This window comes from Moschus berezovskii, chromosome 19 (genome assembly GCF_049115385.1).
Source record: "Moschus berezovskii isolate FMDL1 chromosome 19, NW_MosBer_1.0, whole genome shotgun sequence".
Lineage (NCBI taxonomy): Eukaryota > Metazoa > Chordata > Mammalia > Artiodactyla > Moschidae > Moschus > Moschus berezovskii.
Window position 1 is genome coordinate 49,154,676 of NC_142478.1, and position 20,321 is coordinate 49,174,996.

General features: G+C 52.8%; 1 protein-coding gene across 2 annotated transcripts in view; it reads right to left on the reverse strand.

The window, feature by feature from the left end:
• Positions 1 to 20,321, reverse strand: part of ADGRD1 (adhesion G protein-coupled receptor D1) — a 179,443-nt gene that overhangs the window by 17,729 nt on the left and 141,393 nt on the right. For both annotated transcript variants that reach the window (XM_055404644.2, XM_055404645.2), the window contains 5 exons: positions 18,496 to 18,599; positions 16,786 to 16,897; positions 14,070 to 14,223; positions 7,002 to 7,068; positions 4,595 to 4,661 (listed from right to left, as the gene is read on the reverse strand). In XM_055404644.2, coding sequence (XP_055260619.2) covers positions 4,595 to 4,661; positions 7,002 to 7,068; positions 14,070 to 14,223; positions 16,786 to 16,897; positions 18,496 to 18,599 — 504 coding nt within the window. The remainder of the gene's footprint in view (positions 1 to 4,594; positions 4,662 to 7,001; positions 7,069 to 14,069; positions 14,224 to 16,785; positions 16,898 to 18,495; positions 18,600 to 20,321) is intronic.

A 20,321-nucleotide genomic window follows, 5' to 3' on the forward strand; every position in this document is an offset into this window, starting at 1 on the left:
CCAGGGCTTCCTGACTTCTCCTGGCCCTCCTCAGACCTCAAGCTGGCTCCATGGTAGAATCCCGTGGAGCTCTGAAAGGTCCTGGAGCCCACATCCAGTAAATCTAGAACCTCTAAGGTGGGAACTGCTCCCAAGCTCCCCAGTAATTCCCTAACTAACAAGTTTGAGAACTGCAGTCCTCAGGTGTTGATGGCTGATGTCGATGAAAGGGGCTGGCGTGGGGCTGGAGGTAACAGCCCCCCTCCAGGAAGCACAGTGGGGCTTCAGTGATCCTGAAGGACTCAAGGTGTGGGGACCCTGCTGCAGCCAGACCCCACGCTGCATGGGTCGGGGGTAAGGATCCAGGCAGGGCAGCCCTGGATCCCCCGCTGTCACTGACTGAAGTCAGATGAAACACTCAGATCACCCGGGGAGTCTGGGGGGGAGGGCGATGCTACCAGGGCCTCCAGACCTGGGGAGTCAGGTCAGCACAGAGAGAGAGCAGGGACAGGGAACTAACACAGTCAACTACTCCCCTTCCACCCCTGCCCACCATCCATGCTCTGACCAGGAGGGTTTAATTGTCGGGGGGACTGGAGTCTGTCTGAGCCTGTGTCTCCATTTGGGTGACAAAGTGAAGGGTCTTCCCTGACCCCAGGAGCAGGAAGAGAGAGTGCCCGCCGGGTCGCTCACAGGGGCCTCTGTCATCCTGTGAAAGGGTGTAACGTGACTATAGACGGGCCTCATGCAGCCCTGGGACAGGGGACAGCCTGGACTGAAAGCTCAGGGACACATCACCACAATAACATGCCACCTCCCGCAGCTGGAAGCAATTAACTGAAGAACCTGGGTCTGTGCTCTGAGCTCGGAGTTCACGCAGAGGATGGACACCTGAGATGACAGTCCCATCCCTTTCCCAACCTGGCGGCCCTTCTTGGAGGGAGACCTCCTTCACAGAGCAGGTGTGCATTGCCCTGGCCATGCAGAGACAGCTGTGCCCCCTTCCCTCATGGAGGTGACCCAGCTACGTGATTCTGACCATCCGTGATGGACAAAGAAAGAAAACACCCGAGCACCACAAGGGAGCCAGCAATCAGAGATGGGGTGCCTGGGACATTGGCTCCTGCGAGACAGAGGAGCTGAGGGCAGAGAGACAGCATCGGGACCCAGGGAGTCTGTGGCCAGGGCTGCACGGGCGCTGAAGACAGGAGTGTGGCCTGTGGGGGGTTGAGCAGCCCCTGCTACCCACCGTCCTGCTTGAGGGAATTGGGGATGCACTCCAGGGCCCCCCATCTGAGTCTCGTCCACATCCATACAGGTCACCCCGCCACCCTGGGCAGAAGGGGCACAGTATCAGGAGGGGCACTTGGTTCATGCCCACTCCTCACACCAGGGCTCCACGTGGATCCTACAGAGAGCCCAGGGGCCCTGAAGCCCCACAGAGCTGGGAGTGCAACCCTGCCTCACCACTGGGGATCCAGGAGGCTTATAGCATCCCCCCCCCATTCCCCATCTCCTGCTTGTACCTGTGGATGCCCCAGAGTCCACATCACCTGGAAGGAGATGGGCATGGAGGGCAGCGAGTCAGTGCAGCCAGAAAGAGGGGATTGTGTGTGGGGCTGGCACCACCCACCCTCCCTCAGGTCCCAAACAGACAAGGACACCATAATCAGGTCCCCTCTCTGCCCTTCCGGAAACCCTTTACCAAGAAGATGCTGCTGCACCTCTTGTGGCTCGAGGATGCCTGAGTGGAATTTTAATTAAGAAGCAGGAAGCTACGTCTTCAGGCGTCTTCCCTTGGACACATTTCTAATTAACCACCAGGGCCCACGGCTTCAGTTGTGCTAGTGAATATGCAACAAAGTCAAAAAGAAGATTTCAAATCAGCAGCTTGGGAAGAGAACAGGGGGTGAGAGAAAGGAGGGCTGGCTTCGCAATATTTAGGAAATATCCCCGTGGGGGTGGGGAGCAGGGTGGTGGCTTCAGTGCCGTCCACAGACCTTCTCTAAGTCCATCCTCTCACTGCCATCACTGGTGACATGGGAAATTGGGTTTGTCATTAGGATTGGGAGGCAATGAATGAGGACACCAAAGGCACAAGTGTCTCCGGCTGGAGTCCCTTCCCATGCCTTCAGGGTCGCCCAGGGGTGCTTCAAAGATAGCACCCTTTGGAGAGGTAATAAACACAGCCTGGATCCCACCCTGGGGGTGTATGGAGAGCATGCTCTGGAGTCCCAGCCCAGAGTGTGAAGAGTGTGTTCTGTGGATGCTCAGGGTGGGCAAGAGGGATGTGGGGGAGGTTCCCCGGTGTCAGCCCCCAACACCTGAGGGGAGAGATGCTCAGACTGGGACAGCATGGGGATGCCTCACCCTTGAGCAGACCTCAGATACTGAGCAGGGCGCAAGGACACTGTTCCCCTCTCCCCAAAGCCCCCTCCCCACAGGGCTTCCTGAGAACCCCCACCTCCAGGCCCTGGAGTTTAGGGGGGTGACCCCTTGGCAGTCATGTGGTTCAGGCCCAAACAATCATCTGTCTCCATCTCAGCCTCCGGAATTGGCTCTGGGACAGACACCTGACCCACAGGAGCCAATCAGAATTTGTCCTGGGACTTCCGCTGGGACTTCAGGGACCAGTGCCTCCCTCCTCACTCTGAGCTGCAGAGCTGGAGGATGTTGTCAGGGTGCCAGTTCCATTACGGCCTCCCCAGGAAAGCCTGCCTGATCCAGATGGAGCCAGCAAGGAAGCAGCGGGGCCATGAGCTGAGTAGGAGATACCAGCTGACAGCACTGAATGCCCAGAACCAGCCAAATCTGATTCCCCTGTGCTTCCCAGGACTAAGCCTTTTCTGCTCAACAGAGCTCAAGCTGGTTCACTAGCACCTGGGGAGAAGGAGGAGGAGAGATACCAAGAGGAAGACGGCAAGGAGAAGGGGAGGACGAGAGGAAGGGCACACCTAAACCAACACAGCTGCAATCACCGGCCAGGAGTTTATCATTCAATCTGCTCCTCTATAAAACAGAAATCACCCTCTCTTCAAGTGGCTATTTTAAGGGCAAGAAAAAGAGACATTTAATGTAAAAACATATTTTTTAAAAGATCTCTATAAATCTGAGCCTTTATCATTAATGTTAAATAACTTCACTGGAAACCAAGTATAAGAACCCAGGGTTAGAACTGTAACCTGCTGCTGCTGCTGCTAAGTCACTTCAGTCTTGTCCGACTCTGTGTGACCCCATAGACGGAAGCCCACTAGGCTCCCCCATCCCTGGGATTCTCCAGGCAAGAACACTGGAGTGGATTGCCATTTCCTTCTCCAATGTGTGAAAGTGAAGTCGCTCAGTCGTGTCCGACCCTTAGCGACCCCACGGACTGCAGCCTACCAGGCTCCTCCATCCATGGGATTTTCTAGGCAATAGTACTGGACTGGCTTGCCATTGCCTTCTCCGAGAACTGTGACCTACGCCTAGTCAATCAGAGCATTTCAGAACTTTGGCCAATCAGAGCATTTCATTCCTCTGGGAGGGCTGACCAATCAGGACAGTCTGTTCCTCTGGCCAATCAGAACATTCTGCTTCCACTGGCCTCGGTGAAGGCTGGCCAATCAGAACATTCCATTCTTCTGGCCAATCAGAGCATTTTGCTCCTCTGACCTCAGTGAGGGGGTCCATGGCAGGCAAGGTTCCAAGTCAAGCCCATTAGAAATGATGAGAATCGATCCTAGGATTTTGTGGGACATGTCAGCAGAACAATAACAAGAAGAGCAAAGGAGTTTTTTTCCCCAAAGACGGATAATGGAATTTTGTATGTTCCTTCACTTTCACTTTTCACTTTCATGCACTGGAGAAGGAAATGGCAACTCACTCCAGTGTTCTTGCCTGGAGAGTCCCAGGGACGGGGGAGCCTGATGGGCTGCCGTCTATGGGGTTGCACAGAGTCGGACACGACTGAAGCGACTTAGTAGCAGCAGCAGCAGCAAGAGTTTCTTATCAGCATCTGGGGCACCCTAAGAATGGAGCCAATTTATAGGAAAACAGAGCTGAGATGTAAGAAGCCAGAAACACGTGGAGACGGCCACGTCCGAACCTTGAACCCAGCAGCCACAGCAAGCATTCCTGACTATGAGTTCATAAATCCCGATTTCTGTCAACCTCTCTGAGTAGGTCCTTCATAATCACAGGAGTTCTGTTACCTGTGATTCCCAGGGAGCTTTGACTAAAACTTCCTAACGCAGCCTTGGATCCTGCATCTCCTTGACCATGGAGATATGCATGTGAGGAAATTTTGAAAGAACAGTGAGAAGGCAAAGAACCAGCTGGGTCTGCACTGCCCCTCCTGGGTGCACATCCATACCGGTTGCTTTGGCGGGAAAAGCACCAAGGGCCTTAATCCAGTCTACATTAAATCTGAAAACATGGCCGACCTTGCCAAGTATCTCTTGGAGTAATGAAGCTGCTCTGGGTCACGGCCCACAAGAGGGGCTGTAACAGGACTGATGCTGCCACAGCCTCAGACATTACTCCCAGTGATCCCAGCCCCATCTCCACACAGCCCAGTGCTTCCCAGTGCTACCCCCCAGCCCCGCCCAGCTCCGCACCCGCAGGACAGAGAACGTACCACGATGATGAACAGGGCAGGGGCCACGAAGGCCCAGATGGCACCATTCCCGAGTGATAGCCAGCAACTGTGGAGGGAGACAGAAGGTTACTTCAGTGCATTGCCCCACCCACTCCAGCGCGGGGGCCCTGCATCCAGAACAGGACAGGGGGCAGTGTGGGCATGGTGACAATAATACCGTTAATCCCAACAGACATCCTGCTCACAATTTCTAGAGCATTCCACTCTTGGGAAGAACGTTCTGGGTCTGCAGACCGGCTCAGGGAAAAGAAGGCTTTTACAGGTCACCTAGTTAGTGAAAAACTTCACCATCTCTGAGAGTCTAGCCAAAATCCAACAGAGGCTTTAATTTTATTATAATAATAAATAGGCTTTTGCCTATTGGAGGAGTGAGGAGGCATCACGTGACACAGAACCGACCATCTTCATTGGCTCATTAACTATCTATCAGTTCCCCTCCTGGCGGTGCCCCCTGAACTGAGAGGAATGGTTCCCCAGTGGATCCCAGCCACGGCTCTGACTTCCAGAGAAGCCTTGTCTGGGATGTAGGGTCCAGTTTTAAGGTTGTGAAATTCCTCCTGGATTCCGAGATGTGATTCCAGGGGCTCAGGCAGGACTGCCAGCCCCTCTACTACCTCATTTCTCTCCAAAGCCTCAGAATTGCCAAGAACCTGGGTGTCCTTTAGACACACCCCTCCCTGGATCTGGAGGCAGCCCCAGGGGCCTGGCACACCCGATGGGATCTGGTCAGGTCCACGACACATCCTCACTGACTCGGGATGTGGATGTCACCTGGTCACTCACTCACACCTACTCAAGGAGCCTCGCCCCTACCCCCAGCTCTGCAAACCCAGAGACACATCATCCCCTGTAACTCCACAGCACCCCCCTGAGGCAGATGCTGTGATGACGCTAGCCCTGCAGAGGAGGAGGCTGAGGCCCAGGGAGGTTAGGGGACCCAAGTCCATGCTCCTGCACCTGCCTTTCTGGCCCCAGTCCTCCCCCCGAGACCTCCTGGATCAGGAGACATGAAGTGTCCCAGACATGTGACAGTGCCTGTAAGAGGCTTGTTCCTATCTGGAACCCAGGCTCTGGAGAGAAGAGCCTCCTGTCTGAGGATGAAGCATCTCCCATGGAAACACACGGCGAGTCCGCTGGTCCCTCTGCAGAGGGGCAGCTCCGACCCAGGCTCCCTGATAGGGTGACAGCTCTGCAGGAGGAAACCCGTGCTTTCCACCGTTGTCTTACAGTGTTAAGTGGATGAGCGTCCTCAGATCCCCCGTCCCCACCAGACACTCAGTGACCCTCCGGACATTTGCTGGGGCTGCCTCGCTCTCAGGCACGTGAGTGGGTGACAGGCTTATATCAGACTCAGACCCTGGAGCTGAGCCACGCACTGTGGGCAGCCAGCATCTGCACTCCCAGATGGAAAGAAACTGAACAAATGCCAATGAGATGTGTCTGAGACCAAGTTGCCTCTTTTAATTTGTGCCTTGACTTCGGATACCATGCAGGCTTGCAAGGAATGGGCCAGAACAATGGTTGTTTAATCATTCTTCTTTCAGTATGCACTCAGACAGCACTTTCTTTAAAAGCCTCATCTCCAGGAAATTGTTGCCCTAAAGTGGAATAAGCCAGATTCCTCCCAGTTTAGTGACTCAATTGAGAAATTATCTCAGGCTGAAGCTATGACCAAGTTTAACTCCCTCTCTCTTCTTAAATTCTCTCCATGGTGTTTTCTCTCAGTGGCACCTCAGATATGCTGAGGAGAGGGGGCAGCCTCCTGAAGACGGTTGAGCTAAAGCCTTTTTCTCTTTGGGAGGAAAGGAAATCAACTTTCTAGAACCTGAACACCTGGCCTGGCTGCACAGCACCAACCCAGCCTCTTCTTGATTCAACTCTGGACCCACCAGCTGCAGTTTCAAAACAGTGGCATGAGGTCTAGAGCATACAGGGTCCCATCTGCTGCTGCCGCCCCGAGGAGAACCTTGGGGCCCACTGCTGGTACACACCGGCCTACACACATACGGTCTTATGTTCACTCGGCTGTAACTAAATGAGACTTCTTATGAACTAGGCACTTGCTGATGAACCAAGGAAAGGGCTCAACACAAAACTGGGCTCCACAGGTGGCCAGACAGCATGTCTAGGAAAACTGCATGGACGGAAATTTCCCATTAGAAACTTGTACTGGCCACCCAATCCTGGAGGCACTGGGACCCCCTCATTGCTAGTTTCAAGGTGGGAGAAAGCCCAAAACACTTAAAAAAAAAAAACTGTCAGGACTGGAAGATGCCAGCCTTGGACAGACCCCTCCCGCAGAAGAACACAGGAAGACATCGAGCTGGGGCCATGGGGACCCTCCCCACGGGAGTCCTGCCAACACAGGAATCACCCTTTCACTTACTTTTTACTTGTTCCATAACTGTCCACGGCAAAGACTATTGAAATGATACAGATCAGAAGAGGAAAACCTGCAGAAAATGAGAGCAGAGTACTGTATTAGCGCCAGTCTCTTTTGATGCATTTACTCATTTTATATCTGATGGATACAAAAAACTGTGTGCTGAGGGCACAGAACAGCCTCTAGGTCCCAAGGACTTAGAGTCTAAACAAAGAGATAACACACAGGTGCGTTTTAGGGCAGATCTGTTATGAATCTATTCTATATCTGAAAACAACCGCTTCTGGCTGCTCAGAAAGCAGCCGTGCATCCCCAGGGCCTCTGACTGATCAGTGCCGTGAGCACAGGGTCTCCCTCTGCTCCAATGCAAGGAAGGGACAGGGGAGAGACAGCAAGGGGTCCCTTCCACCCATTGACCCTCCCCTCCAGGAGAAAGGGCTCCCGACCAGGAAACTGCACTTGGCAGATTCTGAGGAAAAAAGGGTGGGGGGATACGTTACAACAAGTGGCTCTCTGTCGCCTGCCCCCGGGCTGAGTCTGTCAAGCCCATGGGAGACCTGCTCCAGGACCCAGAGGGAAGCCTGCTCCTCTCCCCACCACCCCCACTCATTCCAGGTCTGGGCACCTCAAGGCCACAGCTCTCCTGGGATGTCTGGTGGCTTGGTCAGTTCCACGCCTGCCCTTCTGAGGATCAACTTTAAATTATCTTGAAAAGGGGTTTTTGGAGAATCATCCCATCTCTGAAACACTTTGTCTCGAAGTCAAAATAGTCTGCATCACAGGACGTCTGCACGAGACAGTCGCTGGGCTCTCACAGGAGAAGAGCAGCCTCTGGGGAGAAGTGCTGGGGCCAGGAGGAGGTCCACCTCTCACCACTGACCTGCTACCACACTGGGTTCCCCACCTGCATGCACAACCTCCTAGGATCCAGAGCCTTTCCAGGTGTTGGAGCCGCTGCCTGCAGGCCTCCTTCCTTGATGGACCCAGAGTCACAGGAGACATGCAGGGACCTGGGATCAGGCCCCCACCCTGCTGCCCACTCACTGAGGGCCTCAGTTTCCTCAGATGTCACAGGGAACCCCCACTGCCTGGCTTCCTTGGGGTGGGATGAATGCACGGGACCTGAGATGGTGAGGGACCTTGGGGGCATCGCACACCAAGGTCCCCCTACTCCCATCTTCCCAAGGAAGCCCAAGCCTTGCGGTGCAGGAGAAGTAGGTGCTGCGGGAGCACTGGGTCCACAGGACAGCCTAGCAGGTGCACAGGGGGCCCTGCAGAGTCCCCAGGGCCCCGTTCAGGTGGGTTCTGAAAGGCAAGGGAAGAACTGGAGATGCCAGAGAGGATGGATTTTCAAACTCAATGGTTGAGGCTTCACTTGGAGCCGCCACACCTCTCTCCGCTGATCCTGGCCATGGCGGGGGCCCAAGTCAGAGGCTGTCATCTCTTTACTGCCCAGAGTTAAATGGAAGAGTTGAAGCTTCTTTTTCTGCCTTCACAACTGCACTGTGATGTGTTTCTCCCACGATCCCCAAAGCAACACTGACAGTCCTTGGTCATGGCTTCCCCTGCACCATCCTCTGTGTCCTGCAGAGGACAGGCCACAGGAAGGGGACCAGAAGGGTCTGAGGAGAGAGCAAGCTCCAATCTCTGCTTTCTCTGAAACACGCTACAGGAGCCACAGGGATCGGGTGAGCATGTTGTTAAGAAGGAAAATTCATAGGCAGCAGGAGGAGAAGTGTGGGAGCAGGATGCAGACAATAGCCAGCAGGAAGAGCCTGGGATTTGGAGCCAAACGACATGTAGTTCTATCCCCAGGGCCACCCTGGACCAGCTGTGCAGCCTCAAGGGCTTGGCTGAACCTCTCTGGGTCGCCAGGTTCTCACTCTGGAAATGGAGGCGACATCAGGCTACTGTGAGGACCACACGGGCTGAGGCCATGGACGTGATCAAGGACGCATTGATGTACAGAACCCATCTCTGTACAATAACCTCCACTGTTACTAACAAACTCAGATGTCTTTTCCCCTGTTGCTATCATCTGAAATTTACACCTCAATAACCCATGCAGACACGTGACCTGCTTCTTGCAAACAACTTGAAATCCCTCAGGCCCTGTCCAAGGATGTTGACCTTATGGAGCTCAAGAAGTGCTCTCTTTAGGCTTCCCTGGTGGCTCAGTGGTAAAGAACCCACCTGCCAATGCAGGAGACATGGGTTCAATCCCTGGTTGAGGAAGAGCCCACCTGCCATGGTGCAACTAAGCCCGTCCACCACAACTATTGAGCCTGTGCTCTGGAGCCTGGGAGCCGCAACTACTGAGCCTACGTGCCCTGGAGCCTGTGTTCTGAAACAGGAGAAGCCACCACAATAAGAAGCCCATGCACCAGAACTAGAGAGTAGTCCCTACTCTCTGCAACAAGAGAAAAGCCCATGCAACAAAAAAAGACCCAATATAGCCAAAAATAAGTAAATAAATAAATCTTTTAAAGAAAGAAGTGTTCTCTTTGGAATGTGGTGACCTTTCATAGTAACCACACTGGCTGTTGCCTCCTAAGATCCAGGGAAGTGGGGAGGGGTGATGTAAGGAGGGACCATAAGGAGCATTGCTATGAAATATTAACCTGGACACAGAGGGCAATGCATGGAGAGGATGGATAATATGAAATCCAACACAGGGGCAGGGATGTCTCAGCAGAAAGGGGCAGAGAGACAACAATGCCAGGAGACAGGTGGTCCACCCACTGGCAGAAGTCACTGAGGCGGTATTCTGGATGCCTCACTCTGGGCATGTGAGAGGTTTGCACTTGCATATCCAAAGCTGTTGGATCATCGACTCCTTCTGGGCAGTGAGTTGTGAACAGAAGGGACCCATGCCTCTACCAGTTTAGTGTTTAATTTCCAGGGTGATATCCACCCGAACCATCTTCTCTCTGACAGCAACCAGCTACGGCTCAAGGCAGCAACTTCCCCATCACCCTGGACTGCTGAGGGACTGCCCTGAGCAGAGCCCCTCTGCAGCTACCAGCCCACTGAGGACACACAGTGTACACAGGAGACAAACGTTGCTGTTTTCAACTGATGTGAGTTGGAAGCTGCTTGTTACGGCAGCGTGACCTAGCCTGTCCTGACTGATACACCTCCCAAGATCTTGGTACTATGTCACTTCCCTGGGACACCAGCACGATTTCAGAGAAAGGTAGGGTCTAAAATGAATGACGATGAAGTTTTCAACCCTAGATGAGTGAAAGTGAAAGTGTTAGTCACTCAGTCATGTCCGATTCTTTGCCACCAGGCTCCTCTGTCCATGGGATTCTCCAGGCAAGAATACTGGAGTGGGTTGCCATGCCCTCCTCCAGGAGATCTTCCCAACCCAGGGATCGAACCTGGGATCTCTTGCATTGCAGGCAGATTCTTTACCATCTGAATCACCAGAGAAGCCTAGATGAGTGGATGCTCACAAAAGAAATGAAGTCATAACAGAGAAAAATGAAGCAAGCTGCATTTCTTTCACTTCTTAGTTTATGATCGTTTCTGTGAGCACTTCTGAATTTGTGGTCAGAGATTCATGTCTGCTGTACCGACACATAAACAAACACTCAACTGTTTATCACTCACCTCCTCTCCCAGTTCCCAGGTGGACTCCTTGAGGACAGAGATTACATTTTTGCCCACCTTACAAGTTCAAGCATAGGGCCTGATATATGGCAAAACCTTGGGTAGGTTGTTCATGGGACACCTCCAATTCCAAGTCAGCTAAAGCCACAATCCTTGAGTTTCAAAAAATGATACCGTTTGAAGGTCATTGTAAATGCAGGCTGAAAATCTCTAGGGAAGTGGCCTCTCTCTGGGGGATCCTTCCTATAGTGTGACCTCCCAGGGCCCTGGGTCAGCCTCCAGCTCCATCCTAGTTAATAACTACAGGTAGAGAGAGTCCAGCTACCTGCAGACTGTCTGTACTCAGGCCCAGAGCTAAGTTAACCAATGTGAAGGAAGGATGCAGTTCTGAGCCCTGATGAAATCAGTTAAGGTGACGCAAACTGGAGACAGAGGTGGCAGGCCTGCTAGAACCCATCCCAGCCCTCTGTTTGCAGGCAGTCTCTGATGGAGGCTGTGGGGGCCTAAGAACACTCACAGGGAAGACACTGGGATCAGAAACCACACAGTCACAGCCACTGCAGTCAAGTAGGAATGCAAAATCAGGGTTTCCAGATCTCCTCATTTTTCAAAAGAACCCCATAATTTTATGTAAAACTCCATTTTTATATATTGGCAAATATTTCATTGTTTTTCCTCTAATACATTTCAGGCTAAAGAAGCCATCCTTCATGGCTGGATTGGATTGTGACCCCCACCTCTACCCTGAACCAGCGTAGATGGCTCCTGTCACTGCAGAGACAAATTCCACACTTAATTCATTTCAACCGTCCTTGCGGTGGCCATGGCGTGTGTATGTGTGCACGTGCGTGCAGGCTCACGTACACACTAATCTAAACTGTATGGCCATTTCCGTAAAGAAACTAGTCATCACAGGTGGGTGATCACACATCATCCTGTAAATGCTTACTAAATGAAGACAGAAGTCAGAGGCAGGAGCAACCCGCCTCTTCCAGGGAGTCACAGCAGGATACAAGGAGAAGGTCGTGCTTGAGCGGGGCCCATGAGTCTCCTCTCTCCCCATTTCGTTAGACGGCTCAAAGCACAAAATAAAATGTTTGTCTGCTCCCTGCACCACGAGGACTGTGAAAAGTAAATCCATTGCAAGACATCTAGAAAGGAGTAGCAGGTCCCTGATGGTAGACTAATGCTTCATAGCAAATGCAAGAATGCCAGGCATCCATTACTCTGGCAGGAAGCAGGGCCTCCTGTGCTCCACCTCAAGATGGGCAAGGAGGAAGTTCAACAAAGGAGTCACGTCGATGGCGAGGTAACTCTCAGGATAAAGGACCACCATAACTGATGAAAGTTAGCTTTTAAAAAAACATAAGCATACAAAGTCTCTGTAAATTTTCCTAAGGGCTTGCTGCAAATTAAGAATTTATTCAAGAAAACCTACTAAAAATAGAGAGGAAAACAGAGAGACTAGGACACCTGGGCTACAATCTGCTCCACTCCAGGCAGGCATGGCTAACAAGACAGACGCCCTCCCCTGGGGCCCCATCCAAAGCCACAATATCTCCCTGGGGCACAGTGCCTGCATATCTCATTCTCCCTAGCACCACGGTGCAGAAACTCTATTCCAGGTAAAAGCAACTGAGAGATCGGAATTCCTTTCCGCCTCCAACCACAACCCACAGTCTACAGAGTCCACCCCCACCCCCCCGTGTGACTGGCTGGGAACACAGGGACCCAACTGCCCTCCCCCCCCAGGGCACCCATCAGTTCAGTTCAGTTCAGTTCAGTCGCTCAGTCGTGTCCGACTCTCCGCGACTCCATGAACCACAGCACACCAGGCCTCCCTGTCCATCACCAACTCCTGGAGTTCACTCAAACTCATGTCCACAGAGTCGGTGATGCCATCCAGCCATCTCATTCTCGGTCGTCCCCTTCTCCTCCCGCCCCCAACCTTTCCCAGCATCAGAGTCTTTTCCAGTGAGTCAACTTGTCGAATGAGGTGGCCAAAGTATTGGAGCTTCAGCTTTAGCATAAGTCCTTCCAATGAACACCCAGGATTGACCTCCTCTAGAATGGACTGGTTGGATCTCCTTGCAGTCCAAGGGACTCTCAAGAGTCTTCTCCAGCACCACAGTTCAAAAGCATCAATTCTTCGGCGATCAGCTTTCTTCACAGTCCAACTCTCACATCCATACATGACCACGGGAAAAACCATAGCCTTGACTAGACGGACCTTTGTTGGCAAAGTAATGTCTCTGCTTTTTAATATGCTATCTAGGCTGGTCATAACTTTCCTTCCAAGGAGTAAGCGTCTTTTAATTTCATGGCTGCAATCAGCATCCGCAGAGATTTTGGAGCCCCAAAAAATAAAGTCTGACACAGTTTCCACTGTTTCCCCATCTATTTCCCATGACGTGATGGGCCCAGATGCCATGATCTTCGTTTTCTGAATGTTGAGCTTCAAGCCAACCTTTTCACTCTCCTCTTTCACTTTCATCAAGAGACTTTTTCGTTCCTCTTCACTTTCTGCGATAAGGGTGGTGTCATCTGCATATCTGAGGTTATTGATATTTCTCCCGGCAATCTTGATTCCAGCTTATGCTTCCTCCAGCCCAGCATTCCTCATGATGTACTCTGCATATAAGTTAAATAAGCAGGGTGACAATATACAACCCTGACGTACTCCTTTTCCTATTTGGAACCAGTTTGTTGTTCCATGTCCAGTTCTAACTGTTGCTTCCTGACCTGCATACAGGTTTCTCAAGAGGCAGGTCAGGAGGTCTGGTATTCCCATCTCTTTCAGAATTTTCCACAGTTTATTGTGATCCACACAGTCAAAGGCTTTGGTATAGTCAATGAAGCAGAAATAGATGTTTTCCTGGAACTCTCTTGCTTTCTCCATGATCCAGCGGATGTTGGCAATTTGATCTCTGGTGCCTCTGCCTTTTCTAAAACCTGCTTGAACATCTGGAAGTTCACGATTCACATATTGCTGAAGCCTGGCTTGGAGAATTTTGAGCATGACTTTACTAGTGTGTGAGATAAGTGCAATTGTGCGGTAGTTTGAGCATTCTTTGGCATTGCCTTTCTTTGGGATTCGAATGAAGACTGACCTTTTCCAGTCCTGTGGCCACTGCTGAGTTTTCCAAATTTGCTGGCATATACTGTGGTATTATAGGCTACCTCCCTCGCCCAGCACCCCACACTAAAGCTGGGTGTCAATCCAAGAGAAGCAGGTCACTGTTCCCACACTGGCTCAGGAGCATGCCTCTGAGATCTTTTCTAGACAGAAGTGAAGCCATTAGAACACTCCAAAGAACTCCCCATGGGAACTGACTTTTTTGAAAAAGAGTTGTGGGGAAGTTCCAGGCTAAGAGTACCTGGCCTCCTCAAGGTGTTTCACATGATGATGAAATCGCAACCCACCTCAGCCCCCGGCCCCATCCCATCCCCACTTACCCCATCCTATCCCATAGTAGTAGCGGTGCTTGCTATCTTCTGATCCAAAGACCTTGATCACCATGCTGTAGAGATGCAACCCTTCTACCAGCATCCACGCAAAGGCGCTCAGGAAGAAGTAGTGCAGGAGTATGGCCAGCACCTGGCACGGGGCCTACGAGCAAAGCAATGCATAGAAAATAAGCTCTTTCTGGGTGTGAGCAGTGCGTGTTTGCTGTTGACTCAACCCCCCTCCACAGATTTTCTAGGGGTGCCTTATGGTCATGTAGCTTCATTTCTTCCTGGAGAGTCATGTTTTGCTTTCCCCTGTGTGGGGGGTGAGTGAGTTGACTGGAGCACGGGACTCAAGCAGTAGCCAATCAGAAACCCTCCCAGACACAGTGATTGTTTCATGAAAGGGCAAGGAATTGGTCCGGCCAATCAGCATAAATATCCCCATCCCTGCCACGGGATTGGTTCAGGGGCGGGAATGTGACTGGACAGGTAGATGGCCTGTGCTCCAGAGTGGGCGGAGCCATCAGTGAGCAGGTTTCCTTCACAGCTCTAGACCTGAGGACCCTAGCCTGGAGCTTATGAAGTAACCTTGGCTCTGGAGCGGGAAGGCGCTGCAGAGCGAAGTGTATGAGGACAATGGAGTGGAGGGAAGGAGAGAAATCAGCATGCTGTGTCTGTTTTAGTTCAAGGTATTTTCTACTTACCTGGAGCTGAACAGCCTGAGTGACACAGCCGCTTCTCTGGAGTTTACTCTCCACAGGGGTGTCACAAACAGAGATGTACAAACTACCTATAACATCTGCTTTTCTAGGCTGTTCAGGGCACTGATATCCAGAAGGCCTGCCTGCCTTCTCTCTGACTAGATGAGGAGGGCAGCTGTGCTCCTCTCCTCTGTTCAGAGCATCACTGGGCATCTGGTCCCTCCTGGTCCCTAGTGTCATGGCCACAGCTTCAGGCTCAGTCATGTGGCCTCAGATTCTTCCTGGGATCAGAAATTTCACACACCACTCCCCACCTCAGATTCTTCCTGGGATCAGAAATTTCACACACCACTCCCCACCCCCAGCCCCCAGCCCCTAGTCTTTCTGTAAGTCCATAGCCACCCAACCCTAAGCTCAGATCAAAGGGCCAGGGAACCAGGAGTCGGGGAGGAGAACAAAGATGAAAACCAAGAACAACCATCTCTGTGGGGACTCTGTGTCCTGTCCTCCCAAGGTGCCCTGGACAGTTAATTCTAAGGGGAAGAAAAAGGAACAAGTTGCTAAAACGCTGTGTTTATTGTCATCAGGCTCTGTCAAAGTTAGATATAAACATGGGACATATCTATTATTTTTGTGGTCCCAGTACTCATGGCTCTGTGTCTTTTAGGACCAGCCTCCCCTTTTGTCTGGGGATCACCTTCCCCCGCTACACACACACACACAGAGGCTTGGATAAGACCAGCTACCACAGTCACCTTTCCTGTCTGTCACAGAAGTCATCCAATGGGTGGATCAGTCAGGCAGATCCACCCACTGGAGCCATGACTGGGATTTCAGACACATGGGCTCTGAGAGGGAGAATACTCCCGGGTCCCTGGGGTCATCATCTGAATGGTGGATGCCTGGACCACTTTCCCTCCTCACTCCGTGGGAGCTCACCCCTGTCAGTGTGGCTTGGACCAGCAGCATCAGCATCACCCAGATGCTGGATGGAAACAGGAACTCCAGTTCCTGCTGAACCCGAATCTACATTTTAAGAAAATCCCATGTGATGACCCACAGTGGAGTTTGAAAAGCATCCAGTAGGAGAGAATGAGGCTGGTGCAGGCTCATCTGTCCACGGCACAGCCAAGAAATTCTTAGGTGCTTGGAATAACCCCTAAACCTGCGAGCAGAGGAGAGTGGATCTCTCCTTAGGCAGAAGCCCCAGGACAGGCAGGTGGACTGAGGACCCTGCTGGGTATGAGGATAAGAGGCTCTGCTGACCCTCACTTAGGGGGATAAAGAGTTCATCTTCCTTTAGCCAAGTGTGATTGTATCCCAGGACCACTGATTCATACCACTCGGGTCTCCTTCAGTCCTACTGTAGAGCAAGGCCATCTCTGCTTCTTCTTCTCATCAACCAGGCTCATAACATCACCCAAGCCTGGGTCACTCTGGTCTCAGGATTTGACTTTCTGTGAGATACAAGACTTCCTAGTTCCCTGGAGAATTCCCTGCCTGATTCAAAGGGTACAGAAACGTGGATCTAAGTCTTCACTGTCCCTTTGTGGACAGCACCTGCCCTGCGCAGGCGGAGGAGGGGTGTAGCTGTGTGCGGTCATAGCAGAAATGGAGAGCAGTGTCTGCAGCAAGACCGCACGAGGTCAGACTTCCGTCAGCACTTACCTGGGCGAGTCACTGTAACCCTCTGTGCCTCAACCCTGCCTCTGTGGCATCACTTCCTGAGCCTGAGATGAGGATTAACTGAGTGGATCTACGTAAGCCCTCAGCACAGCGCCCATCACGCAGTCAGGGCCATACCTGTCTTCACTACCAAGAATGCTGTGAGCAGGGAGGCCAGTTCATGGCGGTCATCTTCCCTGTCTCTCCCAGAGGAACCACAGCCTGGCTATCTGGTGGTCTGAATTCGGAGTTGAAACCAGCAGGTGCCACCCCTGCTGATGCCCCCCTGGTGGTGGGAGGAGGAGATGGGAGGGAGGCCCATTGTGGACACATCAGGACCCAGGGGACCCACTCACCGTGCCCGGCTCGAAGCGGAAGCTGATGAGCAGCAGGACCTGGGCCACCAGGACGGCACAGGACAGGTTGGCATGGATGTGGTAACGCTGATTCCGGATGGTGCTGACCGAGCTGGGGGCAGAGAGGCACCAGCTCAGCTGTGGCTGCCCCCTACTGCTCCTCCAAGGACCACCAAAGAGGTCTTGATAAGCCTGCCTGGGTGCTGCCACTTCCAGTTATGAACCCTCAGTGCCTCCCTATTACTCTTGGAAATGACCCAGTTCATTCCACAGGCCCTGCAGGACCTGACCCTTGCCCATCACTCTGACTCAGCTCTTTCCTTCTTCTGATCACAGACCCCCTTCTCTGGTTCTCCAAGATCCCCAGGCCGCTCCATCCTCAGGGTCTTTGCACCAGCTATTACTCTGCAGTAAAGTCCCTCCTGGGTCTCCCCTTAGAACTTCCTGAGCCTGAGGGAGCCCCACCTCCTCTCTGAACTGCCCTCAGGGCTCAGACAGCTGTGCAGATGTGTGTTCAGGCCTTCACATCCTCACTTGTCATCTGCCTCCCCACCCCCACCCCCAATCAGGCATGCTTTTACTGTCTTGGGTGCAACTGCGTCCTCAGAGGTGACTATAGGCCTGGGTGGGTTGGAGTGGGGGTGGTGATGGGTTTGGACTTGCTGAGCAAATAGCTGAGGAACGAGGGAATCAAAGCAGGAACATACTGAGCGTAACACTGAGGCCCCTCCAAACCCCTCTCCATCTCCTCTCACCCGGCTCAGATCCCACCAGAAGCTCCTGTGTACAGTGGGAACCCCCGCTCTGCCCCTCAGAGTGCCCAGGTCCCTGGTGGGCTGCAGCAGGGGCCCAGGGAAGCTAACAGCCTCCCCTGCCATTGTGGCTGCAGCCCCCGGACCAACCAATCCAGGGACCCCCTAGACAGAGAGTCACCCAGGTGACAGGGCAGGTAAGGAGGGGTGCCAACTTCCAGGAGGAACCCCATAAGCAGAGGAAGCACCTGAGCACCCCTCGAGACTGAAGCCCATCCGGTGTGAGTAACACACCTTCCTCAGAGGTCTAACAGCTCTGAGGGGAGTGTGCAAACCCAGCTTCCCGGATGACTGTCCAGACTCTTGGCTCTGATCTTGTTTTTCTGTCCTAGTCCTGAAAAAGCCAAGAGCAGACTTAGCTGCCAGTATCCACTTGGTGGCAGGGGTTGGGGGGATCCCCTCAAGCTCTGACCAGACTGACGTGACTTCAGACAGCAGAAGGGGCCCTCCAGGGATCTTACCCCTGGGGCTTCCTGTAGCCCAGCCCCACAAGGATCTGGCTACTTTGATAACATTTTTTTTGGGGGGGTCCTCTGTTCCGGCTCTCACCTGGTCAAAGGCCAGAAAGCCCTGTGGGCTGGGGACCTTTCCAGAACTTTCCAGCTTAGCTCAAGCCAGGTGCCCTCCAATTCGACAGCCTCTCCTCTCTCCTCTGTCTTTTCCAGTACCCCACAGGCCCCCCACACCCCAGATCTCAAAACAAAAGGTACTTGAGGAGCAACCATCCACCTGTCACACACCGTGTGCAGAATCTTAACAGAGGCCAGCATTTGCCGCCCCAGCCCCCCACCCCAGTACAAGTGCCAGAAGGGAAATCGAGGTGGGCAGGGGTGGCACTGACATTCGCACGAAGCTGCCCAACCTCCTGGGCCCCGGGGGAGAGCAGAAGATGACTCACGAGAGCACGGCGAAGGTGACCAGCGTGATGGCCAGGCAGAGCACGGACAGTGAGCAGCCGATGTAGCTGATGGACGAGAGTGCCACCTGGTGTCCGCGTGTGAGCTGTGCGGGAAGCAGAGCGGAGGTGGTCAGCCATCTGGTCCTGGCCCTACAGGGGAACTGGCCCAGTGGTTAGTGCCGCCCGAACCTGACTGGGGAGCAGGGCCAGAGTTCACCTGGAAAGATTCCCGGGCTAATGCACAGCTGAGCACCAGGTAGTCATCGGGCCGTTCTGAGTTGGTGGTGGAGGCTAGTCCCTGCCTCTGCCAGATACCCAGCTCAAGAGGCCTCAAGAGGGAGAGGCCTTTGATGTTGGCCCTTGGTTCTGTACATTTCAGATGCTCCAAACGGCTCCACCAATCACTCAGATTCCTCCACCTACCAGTCTACTGCCTACCCCTCCCCCACCCATCCCCATGCAGCCTGCCTGCTCCGTGCCTCCCTGTCTAGAATGTGACACCCACAGCTGCCCAGGAGATGTAGTGTTTGCTTAAGAGCCTGACCCATAGGCCCTGGTTCAAGTCACAACATGGTCTTGTCCCCAGCTGGTGACCTAGGAATGAATTTATACATGTAAAATGCTCAGAGCGACATAAGAGTTTGCTATTATCCCTGATGTCAAATAAAGCATAAACAAACTCAGTGGGTTAAGTGGATGCAAAGTCACAAAGGATGGTGACAGAAATCACAGCTCACTTAAGAGACCAATCCAAGACTCCAGGAGCTAGCATCTCAAGGTCACACACATCTGAACCTGAGATCCAAGAAACTCCGTGCTCCCTAAGTTACACAACTAGAAGACCAGCTTCCGGCAGAGGTCGCTGCAGTACACTTCCTGCTAGGGCTCATGGCTCCTCCACCAGCATCAAAGACCCAGCCTGGAGTTCGTTCTGCATCTGTGTCCAGCCCGAACATCCAGCCTTGCCCAGGACACCCAGAACATTAACCTTCAGCTAAACCACCTTCTTCCCTGTTCACTGGGACCTGAGCATGCATGCTGAGTCGCTTCAGTCACATCTGACTCTTTGCAACCCCATGGACTGTAGCCAGCCAGGCTCCTCTGTCCATGGGGATTCTCCAAGCAAGAATACTGGAGCGGGTTGCCATGCCCTCCCCTTCAGGGGATCTTTCCAACTCAGGGAATGAACCTGCATCTCCTGCACTGGCAGGCAGGTTCTTTACCACTGAGCCACCTGGGACCTAACCAGGAATAAGAGGAGGAAACACTGAGATCTGTAAAAGGGCTGTTGGCCAGGATGAGGGAAATGCTACAGGCACAGGGGGCCCCACCAGGAAATGTAAGTGGATCGCAAGGAACAATTTGGGAGCCAGCAGATCTGTGCCTGAGGACTCATCACTTAATAAGGGTCTACTTCCTTCAGATCTGAGTCACTCAACTCATCCCCAGGGGTCAGGAAACATTTCAGATCTCTGGCTGAAGGGAAGCAGGAAAGGCCAAAGCCTGGGCCCAGCAGCCCTAGACGTCAAGGCAGGGCCCTTGTGAGTAACTCCTATCTTTGCAGCACAGCAAGCTTCCTAGGCAGGTGGGGCCACTAGTGGGCTCCTCCAGCCGCCTTCCTTCTCAGCAACATCCCAAGATGTTGGATCCTAAACTTCCCCATCTTCAGATGGAACACATGGTGCTCCGAGTCATCAGATCCCCTAGGAAGGCAAACGGAAATATATTCCTGGAGCCACGCTCCCACACGGTATCACTCAACACTCTTAATTCCTGTGAGATGTTGTCACTGGTCTTCTGTGAAATGACGTTTCTGGTTTTAGATA